This window comes from Halichoerus grypus, chromosome 6, assembly GCF_964656455.1.
Source record: "Halichoerus grypus chromosome 6, mHalGry1.hap1.1, whole genome shotgun sequence".
Taxonomy (NCBI): Eukaryota; Metazoa; Chordata; class Mammalia; order Carnivora; family Phocidae; genus Halichoerus; species Halichoerus grypus.
Genome location: NC_135717.1, coordinates 62,105,354 through 62,122,326, shown reverse-complemented (window position 1 = coordinate 62,122,326; position 16,973 = coordinate 62,105,354). Strand labels below are relative to the sequence as shown.

The 16,973-nt window shown below is 38.4% G+C and overlaps 1 protein-coding gene across 2 annotated transcripts in view; it reads right to left on the bottom strand.

The window, feature by feature from the left end:
- LOC118551008 (ankyrin repeat domain-containing protein 26-like) overlaps window positions 1-16,973 on the bottom strand; it is a 131,696-nt gene that overhangs the window by 27,544 nt on the left and 87,179 nt on the right. For both annotated transcript variants that reach the window (XM_078075238.1, XM_078075240.1), the window contains one exon: window positions 9,848-9,977. In XM_078075238.1, coding sequence (XP_077931364.1) covers window positions 9,848-9,977 — 130 coding nt within the window. The remainder of the gene's footprint in view (window positions 1-9,847; window positions 9,978-16,973) is intronic.

The window sequence follows — 16,973 nt, the reverse complement described above, 5'->3', positions numbered from 1 at the left end:
AGGAAATTAAAGAAGAATTAAAAAAATTCATGGAAACCAATGAAAATGAAAACACAACTATTCAAAATCTTTGGGATACAGCAAAGGCAGTCCTAAGAGGAAAGTATATAGCAATACAAGCCTTTCTCAAGAAACAAGAAAGGTCTCAAGTACACAACCTAACCCTACACCTAAAGGAGCTGGAGAAAGAACAGCAAATAAAGCCTAAACCCAGCAGGAGAAGAGAAATAATAAAGATCAGAGCAGAAATCAATGAAATAGAAACCAAAAGAACAGTAGAACAGATCAACGAAACTAGGAGCTGGTTCTTTGAAAGAATTAACAAGATTGATAAGCCCCTGGCCAGACTTATCAAAAAGAAAAGAGAAATGACCCAAATCAACAAAATCATGAATGAAAGAGGAGAAATCACAACCAACACCAAAGAAATACAAACAATTATAAGAACATATTATGAGCAACTCTATGCCAACAAATTAGATAACCTGGAAGTAATGGATGCATTCCTAGAGATGTATCAACTACCAAAACTGAACCAGGAAGAAATAGAACACCTGAACAGACCTATAACCACTAAGGAAATAGAAGCAGTCATCAAAAATCTCCCAAAACACAAAAGCCCAGGGCCAGATGGCTTCCCAGGGGAATTCTACCAAACATTTCAAGAAGAATTAATACCTATCCTTCTGAAACTGTTCCAAAAAATAGAAATGGAAGGAAAACTTCCAAACTCATTTTATGAGGCCAGCATTACCTTGATCCCAAAACCAGACAAAGACCCCATCAAAAAGGAGAATTACAGACCAATATCCCTGATGAACATGGATGCAAAAATTCTCACCAAAATACTAGCCAATAGGATCCAACAGTACATTAAAAGGATTATTCACCACGACCAAGTCGGATTTATCCCTGGGCTGCAAGGTTGGTTCAACATCCGCAAATCAATCAACGTGATACAATACATTAACAAAAGAAAAAACAAGAATCACATGATCCTCTCAATAGATGCAGAAAAAGCATTTGACAAAGTACAGCATCCTTTCTTGATCAAAACTCTTCAGAGTATAGGGATAGAGGGTACATACCTCAATATCATAAAAGCCATCTATGAAAAACCTACAGCGAATATCATTCTCAATGGGGAAAAACTGAGAGCTTTCCCCCTAAGGTCAGGAACGCGGCAGGGATGTCCACTATCACCACTGCTATTCAACATAGTATTGGAAGTCCTAGCCACAGCAATCAGACAACAAAAAGAAATCAAAGGCATCCAAATCGGCAAAGAAGAAGTCAAACTCTCACTCTTTGCAGATGATATGATACTTTATGTGGAAAATCCCAAAGACTCCACCCCAAAACTGCTAGAACTCATACAGGAATTCAGTCAAGTGGCAGGATATAAAATCAATGCACAGAAGTCAGTGGCATTCCTATACACCAACAACAAGTCAGAAGAAAGAGAAATTAAGGAGTCGATCCCATTTACAATTGCACCCAAAACCATAAGATACCTAGGAATAAATCTAACCAAAGAGGCAAAGGATCTGTACTCAGAAAACTATAAAATACTCATGAAAGAAATTGAGGAAGACACAAAGAAATGGAAAAACGTTCCATGCTCATGGATTGGAAGAACAAATATTGTGAAGATGTCAATCCTACCTAGAGCAATCTACACATTCAATGCAATCCCCATCAAAATACCATCCACTTTCTTCAAAGAAATGGAACAAATAATCCTAAAATTTGTATGGAACCAGAAAAGACCCCGCATAGCCAGAGGAATGTTGAAAAAGAAAAGCAAAGCTGGTGGCATCACAATTCCGGACTTCCAGCTCTACTACAAAGCTGTCATCATCAAGACAGTATGGTACTGGCACAAAAACAGACACATAGATCAATGGAACAGAATAGAGAGCCCAGAAATGGACCCTCAACTCTATGGTCAACTAATCTTCGACAAAGCAGGAAAGAATGTCCAATGGAAAAAAGACAGTCTCTTCAACAAATGGTGTTGGGAAAATTGGACAGCCACATGCAGAAGAATGAAACTGGACCATTTCCTTACACCACACACAAAAATAGACTCCAAATGGTTGAAAGACCTCAATGTGAGACAGGAGTCCATCAAAATCCTAAAGGAGAACACAGGCAGCAACCTCTTCGACCTCAGCCGCAGCAACTTCTTCCTAGAAACATCGCCAAAGGCAAGGGAAGCAAGGGCAAAAATGAACTATTGGGACTTCATCAAGATAAAAAGCTTTTGCAAAGCAAAGGAAACAGTCAACAAAACCAAAAGACAACTGACAGAATGGGAGAAGATATTTGCAAATGACATATCAGATAAAGGGCTAGTATCCAAAATCTATAAAGAACTCATCAAACTCAAAACCAAAAGAACAAAGAATCCAATCAAGAAATGGGCAGAAGACATGAACAGACATTTCTCCAAAGAAGACATCCAAATGGCCAACAGACACATGAAAAAGTGTTCAATATCGCTCGGCATCAGGGAAATCCAAATCAAAACCTCAATGAGATACCACCTCACACCAGTCAGAATGGCTAAAATTAACAAGTCAGGAAATGACAGATGTTGGCGGGGATGCGGAGAAAGGGGAACCCTCCTACACTGTTGGTGGGAATGCAAGCTGGTGCAGCCACTCTGGAAAACAGTATGGAGGTTCCTCAAAAAGTTGAAAATAGAGCTACCATATGATCCAGCAATTGCACTACTGGGTATTTACCCCAAAGATACAAAAGTAGGGACCCGAAAGGCTACGTGCACCCCGATGTTTATAGCAGCAATGTCCACAATAGCCAAACTGTGGAAAGAGCCAAGATGTCCATCAACAGATGAATGGATAAAGAAGATGTGGTATATATATACAATGGAATATTATGCAGCCATCAAAAGGAATAAGATCTTGCCATTTGCAACGACGTGGATGGAACTGGAGGGTATTATGCTGAGCGAAATAAGTCAAACAGAGAAAGACATGTATCATATGACCTCACTGATATGAGGAATTCTTAATCTCAGGAAACAAACTGAGGGTTGCTGGAGTGGGGGGTGGGGTGGGAGGGATGGGGTGACTGGGTGATGGACACTGGGGAGGGTATGTGTTCTGGTAAGCGCTGTGAATTGTGCAGGACTGTTGAATCTCAGATCTGTACCTCTGAAACAAATAATGCAATATATGTTAAGAAAGAAAAAAAAGAAGAAGAATGTAGCAGGAGGGGAAGAATGAAGGGGGGGAAATCGGAGGGGGAGAAGAACCATGAGAGACGATGGACTCTGAAAAACAAACTGAGGGTTCTAGAGGGGAGGGGGTTGGGAGGATGGGTTAGCCTGGTGATGGGTATTGAGGAGGGCACGTTCTGCATGGAGCACTGGGTGATATGCACAAACAATGAATCATGGAACACTATATCTAAAACTAATGATGTAATGTACGGGGATTAACATAACAATAAAAAAAAATTAAAAAAATAAAAAAATAAAAAAAATAAAAATATATTTTTATATATATTTAAAAAAACTGTATATATATATGTTAAAAATAAAGTACCATAGTATCATTGTATTATAATCAATTAGTTCTTTTATGTTTGTCATTAATTGTTTTATGTATTTGGGTGATCCCATGTTGGGTGCATAAATATTTACAATTGATCTTCTTCCTGTCAGATTGTCCTCTTTCTTATGACATAATGCCCTTGTCTCTTGTTACAGTCTTTGTTTTAAACTCTATTTTGTCCAATATAAGTATTGCTATTCTGGCTTTCTTTTGAAGTCCATTTGCATGATACATGTTTCTCCACCCCCTCACTTTCAATCTGCTGGTATCCTTATGTCAAAAATGACTCTCTTGTAGGCAGCATATACATCCTATGTCTTTTGATTGGAGCATTTAGCCCATTTATATCCAAAGTAATTATTGATAGATATGTTCATTTTACTACTTGTTTTGTGGTTGTTTCTGGAGATTATTCTCTGATCCTTTTTTGTGTCTTTGATGCTTTGCTGATGTTCTTTAGTGATATATTTGGACTCTTTCTCTTTGCATGTTTATTAGTGGTTTTGTTTTTGGTTTTCTTTTCTTTTTAGAGAAAACATGAGCGGGGCAGGGAGAGGGAAAGAGAATCTTAAACAGAAGCCACGCCCAGCACAGAGCCCAACGCATGGCTCAATCTCACAAACGCTGAGATCATGACTTGAGCTGAAATCAAGAGTCAGATGCTTAACCAACTAAGCCACCCAGGCACCCCTATTAGTGGCTTTTGATATATAATTTGTATATAACCTCTTCTGCATATAGCAGTCTATATAAAGTTGCTGGTCATTTAAGTTTGAACCAATTCTTTTCTCTTCTTCTCCCCATGCTTTCGAAAGGTGTATTTTATATACTTTTTTTCTGAGTTTCTTAAATTATTTTTTACATAAATGTTTATTTTTCTTACTTTTGTGTTTCTTGCCTTTATACTGTCACTTCTGGTCTCTCTTTTCCACTCAAAGAGTCCCCTTTAATGTTTCTTGCAGGGCTAGTTTAGTGGTCACAAACTCCTTTAATTTTTGTCTGGGAAACTCTCTCTCTCCTTCTGTTCTGAGTAATAGGCTTGCTGGAAAGAGTATTCTTGGTTATAGATTTTTCCCATTCACCATGTTGAATATATCATGCCACTCCCTTCTGGCTTGCAAAGTTTCTGTTGAAAATATTCCTGACAGCCTTAAGGGGTTTCCCCTGGAAGTTACTGACTTGTTTTCCCGCTTTTAAGATGTTTTCTTTATCAGTATATTTTGCAAATTTAATTATAATGTATCTTGGTGTTGGCCTGCTTTTGCTGATTTTGAGGGGAGGTTTCTGTGCCTCCTAGATCTTGATGTGTGTTGCTTTCCCCAGATTAGGGAAGTTTTCTGTTATTATTTCTTGAAATAAATTTTCTTACCCCTTTTCTCTCTCTTCTACTGGGACTCCTACAATACAAATGTTATTACTTTTGTTGGAGTCACTAAGTTCCCGAGGTCTTGTCTCATTTTGCATAATTCTTCTTTCTCTCCCTTCTTCAGCTTTATTGCTTTCCATTCCTTTGTCTTCTAGGTCATTAATTTGTTCTTTTGCTTCTTCCAGCCTGCTGTTCATTGCATCAGGTATGTTTCTAATCTCATTTATTGCACTCTTCATCTCTGATTCTTTTTTACTTCTTTTATCTCTGTTGTAAGGGTCTCTCTGATGTCTTCCATTCTTTTCTCAAGTCCAGTGAGTATCCTTATGAACAGTGCTTTAAATCCTCCATCAGGCATGATATTTATATCTGCCTCACTTAAATCTCTGGCCCCATGGCCTTATCCTGTTCTTTCATTTCAGATAAAATCCTCTGTTTTCTCATTTTGTCTACATCTCTACCAGCTTCTCTGTGTTAGAAAAGCCAGTTATGTCACCTGCTCCTGAAAGTAATGGACTTATGAAAAAGATGTCATGTAGTGCCCAGGGTCTGGCACTGAGGGTAGTGTCTGTAGTGTGTGCTGCATGCACTCTGCTGTTGTGTTCTGGCTGCTCTATCCTTTAGGCCAGTCATCTGCAGAGGCTCTCCCCACCTGCTGTGGGCAGTGTTTGGTACCTGGCTGGAATATAGCAACTTTTAAATTAGGTGTGCTCTGGTGTGCTTGTGAAATGAGACCTGTCACCACCTCCACTGGAACTGAGGCCCTCCTGAATCTGTTCAGGAGACGTGCTGTGGGCAGGGGTCTTCTGGGGGGGTGGGGGGGAAGGCCTGCTGTGCTGGAACTGAGGCAAGAATGATTGATCAGGTCAGTTCCACTGGAGTGCAAGGGGATGGTTTGGTGTAAGCAAATTAGGCAGCCAGTGTCAGAGCTGAACCGCTTCCCACTGGAGGCTCTGTGTTGGTGCTGAGGGGCAGTGGAGGGAAATGGCACCAGCTGGTTCCTTTGTTCCTAGAGAAATATCTCCGTGAACACTGCCTCTCAGGGACACGCTCTGAGAAGAGTGAGTAATCTCCCCACTGTATGCCCCAGGCACTGTTCAGATCACTGTTTCCATGCTGTATGCTCCCAGGTTGTTTACCTGCCTTCTCTCCAAGAGCAGCACAGTGCCCTACAGGCTCTATCCCAGCTAAGCATGATGACCTTTAGAACTCCAGGCTTTAAGCCCCCCTAGTTGTAAGAACTCATGAAATTCAGCCCCTCTCATTTTCCAAGCCAGTGGGTATGAGGAAACGTTCTCTTTGTGCATTTCCATGTACGCCTCTCCTGCCCTTCTCTATGACCACAAATCTCTCCCCTCTATAGCAGCCACAATCTGTTTCTCTCCTAAACCACATCTCTGTACTTCTACCCTCTTCGATGTGTCCTCTTCCGTCTCTTTAGTTGTGGAGTTTCTTCTGTCAGTCTTCAGGTATTAGGTGAACCTAGGCTCCTCTTACTCTGCTACCATCTTCCTTTCTCTTAAGACATTTTTCTAAGATACGCCTCAATTACAAATTATTATAACTAGGCAGGAATGCCTCTATAGATTTTCCCCTCAAGTTAGGGGAGAAGAACGACCGGCAAGCAGAAAGACAATATGATTTGAAGTATAACAGCTGGAAAACTAGGAATAGTTTAATAACCAAAATTGGACCTTTTACATGACCTCCATTAACTGAAATTCTAAAAGAAATAGCCAGCTTTGAGTATTTTTTAATCAATCTAATATTCAATCTTCATTCTCCTTTCCTCAGTGAGGAAATAAAGAGAACAATATGGAATCATTTTTAATCTTTTCAGTAGCAAACCAAATGTACTGTCCATTGGCACTATTTAAATTAAATATAGGTGGCGCCTGGGTGGCTCAGCCATCAAGCATCTGCCTGCGGCTCAGGTTATGATCCCAGCGTCCTGGGATGGAGCCCATATCAGCTTCCCTGCTCCATGGGAAGTCTGCGTCTCCCTCTCCCACTCCCCCTGCTTGTGTTCCCTCTCTTGCTGTGTCTCTCTCTGTCAAATAAATAAATAAAATCGTAAAAAAAATAATTAATTAAATATAATTTCTCCTTTATCTTACTCCAAGCTTGTTTATGTGGGGAGGTAAGTAAAACCATCTCATCTTTATGTTGTATCACAATGCTTTTCCATATCATACAAACTGGCTTTAAAATTTTTCTGGCATTCAAATTGCTAATCTACTATTTGTCTCTGATAACTCAATTAAATACTACCTGATATTTTACAGCTGTATTCTTGAAATAATGTAATGAAATATTTATTCCACGAATTATTTATTGAGCTATTAAAGAACATATCTTTCTATTTAAAGTAAAAGAAGAGGGATACAGACAACTGTATTTTCTGAGAATGTAGGATCTGTGCCAAGAACAGGATCAGCACCTGTGTTATACAGAAGAACCAGGTCAAAATAGTACCTAATTGTGAATTACAAGATGATGGATTACCAAGATTTCAAAACAGGAAAGCTGACAGCCCAGAGTTCATCTTTTCCTTCCTGGATGGTGGAATTTATGGATGAGTCTATGCTTTATAATAAGTTAATAAAACATAATGAAGTAACTAGTAGACAGCAGATCCTATGACCAAGATTTGATGGAAACGGATGTGGGAGGCACTGAATGAGAGACTCAAGATATGAATGGAGAAAAGAAACAGGACTCTATCTTTTTGAGTCTGACTTCTCATCCCATCATGGAGTCAGCAAGGGATAAGCTGGTAAAAGGCTCCTTCAAGAAGCAAAAAATTTCTACAGGAGTAAAGTTAAGTTCTACTACACTTTTATTAGTACATAAGTGAGTGATAAATTTGCAAGACGACTAGGGAAGAATTCTCATAAAATTTGATTGGGCAGTGACATAAGGATAGTCATATAGATAAATGTATTAGAATTGACAATCTAAAAATAAACTGTCACATTATGGTGAATTGATTTTCAACAAGGGTGTCAATTAAATGGAATAAGAATAGTCTTTTTAACAAATGGTAGTGGGACAAAGTAATAAAATTAGACCTCTACCTCATAGCATATATACAAAATTAACTCCAAATATAAGAGCTAAAATTATAAAACTCTTAGAAAAAAACATATCATTTGTGACTGGATTTGGCAATGGTTTCTTAGGACACCAGAAGACAAAAACAGATTAAGTATATTTCATCAAAATCAAAAACTTCTTTGCTTCATATGTCACCATCAAGAAAGTGAAAAGGCAAGCTACGGAATAAGAGAAAATATTTGAAAAGCCTATATCTGATAAGGGATTTGTATTTAGGATATATATATAACTCTTACAATAATGAAAAGACAATCCAATAAAGAAATGGTCAAAAGAATTGATTCATTCTTTAAGGAAGATATAGAAATGGATAATAACCACATAAAAAGATGAGATACTCAACATCATTAGTTTTTGTTTAGTTTTTTTTTCTAACGTTTTATTTGTTTCTTTGACAGAGAGAGAGAGAGCACAAGCAGGGGGAGCTGCAGAGGGAGAGGGAGAAGCAGGCTACCCACTGAGCAGGGAGCCAGATGTGGGGCTCAATCCCAGGACCCTGGGGTCATGACCTGAGCCGAAGGCAGATGCTTAACTAATTGAGCCATCCAGGTGCCCCTCAACATCATTAGCTTTAAGAAAAATGCAAAGCAAAGCCACAAGATTGATGGAACTCATCAAGTGTATTATGCTACGCCAAACAAGTCAGTCAGGGAAAAACAAATACCATATGATTTTACTCATATGTGGAATTTAAGAAACAAAAGAGATGAACACAGGGGAAAGGGGGAAAAAAAGAAGAGAAAGGGAGGCAAACCATAAAAGACTCTTAACTATAGAGAAAAAACTAAGTGTTGCTGTAGTGGAGGTGGATGGGGGGTGGGCTAGATGAATGATGTACTTGTTGTGATGAGCACTGGGTGTTGTATGTAAGTGATGAATCACTAAAGTCTACTCCTGAAACCAATATGTTAACTAACTAGAATTTTAAAACTTCAAACAAACAACCCCACAAGATGCCATTTCACACCCACTAGGATGGGTATAATAAAAACAACAGATAATGACAAACATTGGCAAAAATCAGGAAAAATGAGAACCTTCAAATACTGCTGATGAAAATGTAAAATGGTGCAGCCATGTTGGAAAACAGTGTGGCAGTTCCTCAAAGGGTTAAAAAAAAAAAAAAGTTAAGAAGAGTTACCATATGACCCAGCAATTCCATTTGTAAGTATACACCCAAGAGAAATGAAAACATGTTCACATAAAAACTTGTACGTGTGTGTGTACAATAGCATTATTAACAACAGCCAAAAAGCAAAACAATCTAAAGATCTACCAACTGATAAATGAATAAATAAAATGTGGTATCTCTGTATAGTGGGATATTATTCAGCAATAAAAAGAAATACAGTACTGACACATGCTACAAAATAGGTATAACTTGAAAATATTATGCTAAATGAAAGAAGGCAGTCACAAAGGACCACACATTGTGTGATTCCATTGATATGAAATGTCCAAAATAAGCACATTTATAAAGACAGAGAGTAAGTAGTGGTTCCCTAGGGCTAAGAAGAGTAGGGAAGGGGAAACTAGCATAGGGTGACAGGTAAAAGGTACAGGGCTTCTTTCCAGGGTGACAAAAATGTTCTAAAATTGATTGTGGTACTCTTTGAATATGCATATTACGTTCATTTTATCTCAATAAAGCTGTTACCAAAAAAAAAAAAATGTAGCACGTATATAAAATTAATAGAAAACATTTCACTGCTCAAAGCACTGAGTGACTTATTTCCCAAAATTAAATGATTTTGGAGTCCCAAAACTAATTAAAAATTACCTTCTGTTTTAGCATATTAATCTGACTCTCCATTTCAATTTGATTGGTTTTTGAATTTCCAGGGAAAGTAAGCTCTCCATCTTCATATTCACTTAACTTTCTCCTTGTCACGTTTAAGAGTTTCTTAAATCTGCAGAAGGTATAGAATGAGTAAGTCAGGTTCTTTAAGAATAAATATTTAATAATTGTTTAAATACACAATATGTTCTATCATATAAACAAATCTATAAATTATGATCTCTCATTTGTCCCAATCTCACATTGTTTAAGAACATACTAAATTATAATCTCAGGTAAAAAATATGAAGAAAATTTTTATGACACATATGGCAGAATTAATACTGTAACTAAATTAAGAGTTCTTATACATAAGTTATTAATATTTATTTTCAGTATGTTAATATAATAATCTATTATTCAATAGTGACTATAAACCAGAGACCAGTATCCAAGGTGAAGAAGAAAAGCATACTTATCCATGAATGTTTTAAAAAGACACAAAAATACATTTTGGTACCCACTAACCACAGTCTACAAGAAGAAAAGAAAATACATACAAAAAACATCAAAGGAGATCACTCAAAAAAGAACAAGAAAGAAAAATCTTTAAAGTCTGAGTTGAGAGGAAAAATGAAGAGACAAAGCTTTAGAAGAAAGGAAATCAGCAAAGAGATAATGTGTGATGGTCTATGAGACTGTTTTAGGAAAGAAGTTATGTATCTTGGCTAGGACACTGTTAACAAAGTGAAAAGGTTGCAAAACAATGCAGAGAAAGACAGTTAAATGAGAGAATATCAGAGAACAAATTTAAGTACTCAGCAAAAAAACAGAAAGGGAGCCCTGTGGGAGCTACACACATTGGAAAAAACTCCTTTTTTTTTTTTTTTAATCTGAGTGGTAAAAGCATGATTGCTAATTTTATTCTTCTTTAAGTCAGACATATATTTTTCTCTCTATATTTTATAATTCAAAAATGTAGAAAGAAAATATAAGCAAGTTGAATCAAAAAAGATGGTGGAGGAGTAGGAGAGCTTAGTTTTGTCTGGTCCGGAACTCACTAGATAGCTATAAAATGATTTTGAACACCTGTGAACTCAACCGGAGATCTAAGAAAAGAATTGCCGCAATTCTACAAATAGAAAAGCGACCACGTTTGGGGAGGGTATGTGTTGTGGTGACCGTTGTGTATTATGTAAGACTGATGAATCACAGATCTGTACCCCTGAAACAAATAATACACTGTATGTTAGTATTAAAAAAGAAAAGAAAAGCAACCACTTTCTGCAAGTCTTTTTTAATTTTCATTTTTACAATTACATTCTATCCTTTCATTGTATTTATTTTTGTGTATGTATATATATATATATATATATATATATATATATATATATAAGTTTTTCTTTCTTTCCAATTTTGGGATGTACTTTTCTAACAAACAGACCAAAATACACACAGGATCCAGTGTATTTCTCTGTTCTATTCACCTGAGTATATTCTTATTTCTTTTTGTTTGTTTGTTTCTGGGTCTCTTCTAATTTGTTTAGTGTATATTTCACTGGGGTTGTTGTTGCTCTTTTAGTATTTTGTTCGCTCATTCATCTATTCTCTGGACAGAATGACAAGACGTAAAAACTCAGCTCAAATAAGAGAACTAGAGGCAGTAATGACTGCCAAGGACCTAATCTGTATGGATATAAGAGGTCAGAACTAGAGTTCAGAATAACGATGATAAAGATACTATCTGGGGTTGAAAAAAGTATAGAAGACACTAGAGAATCCCTTTCTGAAGAAATAAAAGAACTAAAATCTAATCAAGTCGATACCAAAAAGGCTATTAATGAGATACAATCAAATATCAAGGCTCTAAAAAAATAGAGGCTCTAACTGCTAGGATAAATGAGGCAGAAAGGAGAAGTAGTGATATACAAGACAAAATGACGGAGAATAAAGAAGCTGAGGAAAAAGAGAGATAAACTACTGGATCACGAGGTGAGATTTCAAGAGATAAGTGATACCATAAAGCGAAACAATAGTAGAATAATTGGGATCCCAGAAGAAGAGGAAGGGGTGGTGGCAGAAGGTATATTTGAGAGATTATACTGGAGAACCTCCCTAATCTGGGGAAGGAAACAGGCATTCAAATGCAGGAGGCACAGAGAACCCCCTTCAACATCAATAAAAACAGGTCAACATCTCGACATATAGTAGTGAAGCCTGCAAATTTCAGAGACAAAGAGAAAATCCTGAAAGCAGCTCAGCACAAGAGGTCCTTAACCGACAAGGGTAGAAACATTAGACTGGCAGCAGACCTAACCACAGAGACCTGGCAGGCCAGAAAGGACTGGCATGATATATTCAGGGTGCTAAACGAGAAAAGTATGCAGCCAAGAATACTTTATTTATCCAGCAAGGCTGTCATTCAAAACTGAAGGAGAGATGAAGAGTTTCCAGGACAAACAGAAACTAAAACATTTGTGATCACTAAACCAGCCCTGCGAGAAATATTAAAGGGGATCCTTTACGCAAAGAGAGAGCCCCAAAGTAACACAGACCAGAAAGGAACAGAGACAATATACAGAAACAGTGACGTTACAGGTATTACAATGGCACTAAATTCATATCTTTCAATAGTTACCCTGAATGTAAATGGGCCAAATATCCCAATCAAAAGACGCAGGGTATCAGATTGGATAAAAAAGCAAGACCCATCGATATGCTGTCTGCAAGAGACTCAGTTTGGACCCAAGGACACCTCCAGATTGAAAGTGAGGGAGTGGAAAACCATTTATCACGCTAATGGACATCAAAAGAAAGCTGGGGTAGCAATCCTTACATCAGACAAATTAGATTTTGAAACAAAGACTGTAATAACAGATGAGGAAGGACACTATCATAATGAATTAAAGGGGTCTATCCAACAAGAAGACCTAACAATTGTAAATATTTGTGCCCCTAACATGGGAGCAGCCAATGACATAAAGCAATTAATAACAAAATTAAAGAAACACATTGATGATGATACAATAATAACAGTGAATGACACACTGGACTGTGGGAAACAGAATGCCACAACAAACACTGGTGCATGTTCGTTCAGACTCCGAGATCTCTGAGAAAACTTGAGATTGCATGGTTAAAAATAAGCCGAAAGGATCATAGTGAAATGCCCTTGGGACGTGTGTGGTCTGTTCTAAAGTACGCAGCAGAAGATGTTTTGTAGATACGAAGCCACCTGTAAACAGCACACTGTGCACTCCCCTCTTGGTTCCCTTGCCCTGTAAATAGCACACTGTGCACTTACCTCTTTGTTCCCTTGTCCTGTAAATAGCACACTGTGCACTGCCCTCCTTGTTCCCTTGTCCTGCTTTAAAGATTCTTATCATACATGCTGGACTAATCCTATGTACATGGAAGAATGTGCCTTACTAAGCCCCTGCTGTAAATCATTATAGATCTATATCGCTGTAGAAGGTATATAAGATTATGGAAAATAAACCTCGGGACCTTGGGCTGCTTGCTCGGGGTCCCCTGTGCCTCGCTCTACTGTCGTCTCTTTTCCTCAGTTCCTTCGCCGCCCCACGTCCACGACTCTCCGAGGTCGACATTGGACCAGATGGACTTCACAGATATATTCAGAGCATTCCAGCCTAAAGCCACAGAATACACATTCTTCTCGAGCGCACATAGAACTTTCTCCAGAGGAGATCACATACTGGGTCACAAATCAGGTCTCAACCGGTACCAAAAGTATGGGATCATTCCCTGTAGAGTTTCAGACCACAACGCCTTGAAACTTGAACTCAATCACAAGAGGAAATTTGGAAAGAACTCAAATACATGGAAGTTAAAGAGCATCCTATTAAAGAATGAATGGGTCAACCAGGAAATTAAAGAAGAATTAAAAGATTTCATGGAAACAAAGGAAAATGAAAACACAACTGTTCAAAACCTTTGGGATGCAGCAAAGGCAATCCGTGGAGGGAAGTACAGAACGACAACAGCCTTTCTCAATCAAGAAACAAGAAAGGTCCTAAATACACAACCTAACCTTACACCTAAAGGAGCTGGAGAAAGAACAGCAAATAAAGCCGAAACCCAGCAGGAAAAGAGAATTAATAACGTTCAGAGCAGAAATCAATGAAATACAAACCAAAAGACCAGTAGAACAGCGCAACGAAACTAGGAGCTGGTTCTTTGAAAGAATTAATAGGATCGATATACTCCTGGCCAGACTTACCAAAAAGAAAAGAGAAAGGATCCAAATAAATAAAATCATGAATGAAAGAGGAGAGATCACAACTAACACCAAGGAAATACAAACAATTTTAAGAACATATTAGGAACAACCATATGCCAACCAACTAGGCAATCTGGAAGAAATGGATGCACTCCTAGAGACGTATAAACTACCAAAACTGAAACAGGAAGAAAGAGAAAACCCGAACAGACCCACAACCAGCAAGGAAATTGAAGCAGTAATCAAAAATCTCCCAACAAACAAAACTCCAGGGCCGGATGCCTTTCGAGGGGATTTCTAACAAATACTTAAAGAGGAATTAATGCCTATTCTTTTGAAGTTGTTTCAAAAAAATAGAAATGGAAGGAAAACTTCCAAACTCTTTCTATGAGACCAGCATTACCTTGATGCCCAAACCAGAGAAAGACCCCACCAAAAAGGAGAATTACAGACCAATATCCCTGATGAACACGGATGCAAAAATTCTCATCAAGATACTCGCCAATAGGAGCCAACAGTACATTAAGAGGATTATTCACCACAACCAAGTGGGACTTATTCCTGGGTTGCAAAGGTGGTTCAACATCCACAAATCAATAATCAGTGTGATACGCTACATTAATAAAAGAAAGGACAAGAACCATATGATCCCCTCAACAGATGCAGAAAAAGCATTTGACAAAGTACAGCATGCTTTCTTGATTAAAACTCTTCACGGTGCAGGGATAGAGGGCACATACCTCAATACCATAAAAGCCATCTATGAAAAGCCCATGGCGAATATCATTGTCAATGGGGAAAAACTGCGAGCTTTTCCCCTAAGGTCAGGAACATGGCAGGGATGTCCACTCTCACCACTGTTGTCCAACATAGTACTAGAAGTCCTAGCCTCAACAATCAGACAATGAAAAGAAATAAAAGCCATCAGAATTGGCAAAGAAGAAGTCAAACTCTCACTCTTCGCAGGTGATGTAATACTCTATGTGGAAAACCCCAAAAACTCCACCTCAAAATTGCTAGAACTCATACAGGAATTCAGCAAGAACTCATACAGGAATTCAGCAAAGTGACAGGATATAAAATCAATGCACAGAAATCAGTTGCATTTCTATACACTAACAATGAGACAGGAGAGAGAGAAATGAAGGAGTCGAACCCATTTACAATTGCACCAAAAACCATAAGATACCTAGGAATACACCTAACCAAAGAGGCAAAGGATCTGTACTCTGAAAACTATAGAACACTCATGAGAGAAACTGAGGAAGACACAAAGAAATGGAAAAACACTCCATGTTCATGGATTGGAAGAACAAATTTGTTAAAATGTCTATGCTACCGCTACCCAGAGCAACCTGTGCATTCAATGCAATCTCTATCAAATACCATCAACTTGTTTCACAGGGCTGGAACAAATCATCCTAAAATTTGTATGGAACCAGAAAAGACCCTGAATAGCCAAAGGAATGTTGAAAAAGAAAACCAAAGCTGGTGGCATCACAATTCTGGACCTCAAGCTCTATGACAAAGCTATAATCATCAAGAGAGTATGGTACGGGCACAAAAACAGACACATCGGCCAATGAAAGAGAACAGAGAACCCAGAAACGGACCCTCAACTCTATGGTCAACTAATCTTCGACAAAGTAGGAAAGAACGGCCAATGGAAAAAAGACAGTCTCTTCAACAAATGGTGTTGGGAAAATTGGACAGCCACACGCAGAAGAATGACACTGGACCATTTTCTTACACCATACACAAAAATACACTCAAAATGAATGTAAGACCTAAATGTGAGCCAGGAACCCATCCAAATCCTAGAGGAGAGCACAGGCAGCAACTTCTGTGACCTGGGCCGCAGCAACTTCTTGCTAGACACGTCTCCAAAGGCAAGGGAAACAAAGACTTCATCAAGATAAAAAGCTTTTGCACAGCAAAGGAAGCGGTCGACAAAACCAAAAGACGACTGACAGAATGGGAGAAGATATTTGCAAATGACATATCAGATAAAGGGCTAGTATGCAAAATCTATATAGAAAGAACTTATCAAACTCAACACCCAAAGAACAAATAATCCAGTCAAGAAATGGGTGGAAGACGTGAACAGACATTTCTCCAAAGAAGACAATCAAATGGTCAACAGACATATGGAAAAGTGCCCAACATCACTCGGCATCAGGGAAATAAATACAAATCAAAACCACAATGAGATATCACCTCACACCTGTTGGAATGGCTAAAATGAACAAGTCAGGAAACAACAGATGTTGGCGGGGATGCAGACAACCGGGAACCCTCTTACACTGCTGCTGGGATGCAAGCTGGTACAGCCACTCTGGAAAACAGTACGGAGGTTCCTCAAAAAGTTGAAAGCAGAGCTACCCAACGACCCAGCAATTGCACTACTAAGGATTTACCCCAAAGATACAAATGTAGTGATCCGAAGGGGCAGCTGCACCCAAATGTATATAGCAGCAATGTCCACAATAGCCAAACTGTGGAAAGAGCCCTGATGTCCCTTGACAGATGAATGGATAAAGAAGATGTGTAGATATATACAATGGACTATTACTCAGCCAATAAAAAACATTAAATCGTGCAATGACGTGGATGGAACTAGAGGGTATTATGCCAAATAAGTCAGTCAGAGAGATAATTATCATTTGATTTCACTCCTATGTAGAATTTAAGAAACAAAACAGAGGAGCATAGGGGAAGGGAGGGGAAAATAAAACAAGATGAAATTAGAATGGGAGACAAATCACAAGACACTCTTAATCAAAGGAAACAAACTGAGGGGTGCTGGAGCGGAGGAGGGGAGAAGGATGGGGTAACTGGATGGTGGACATTAAGGAGGGCACCTAATGTAATTAGCACTGGGTGTTATAT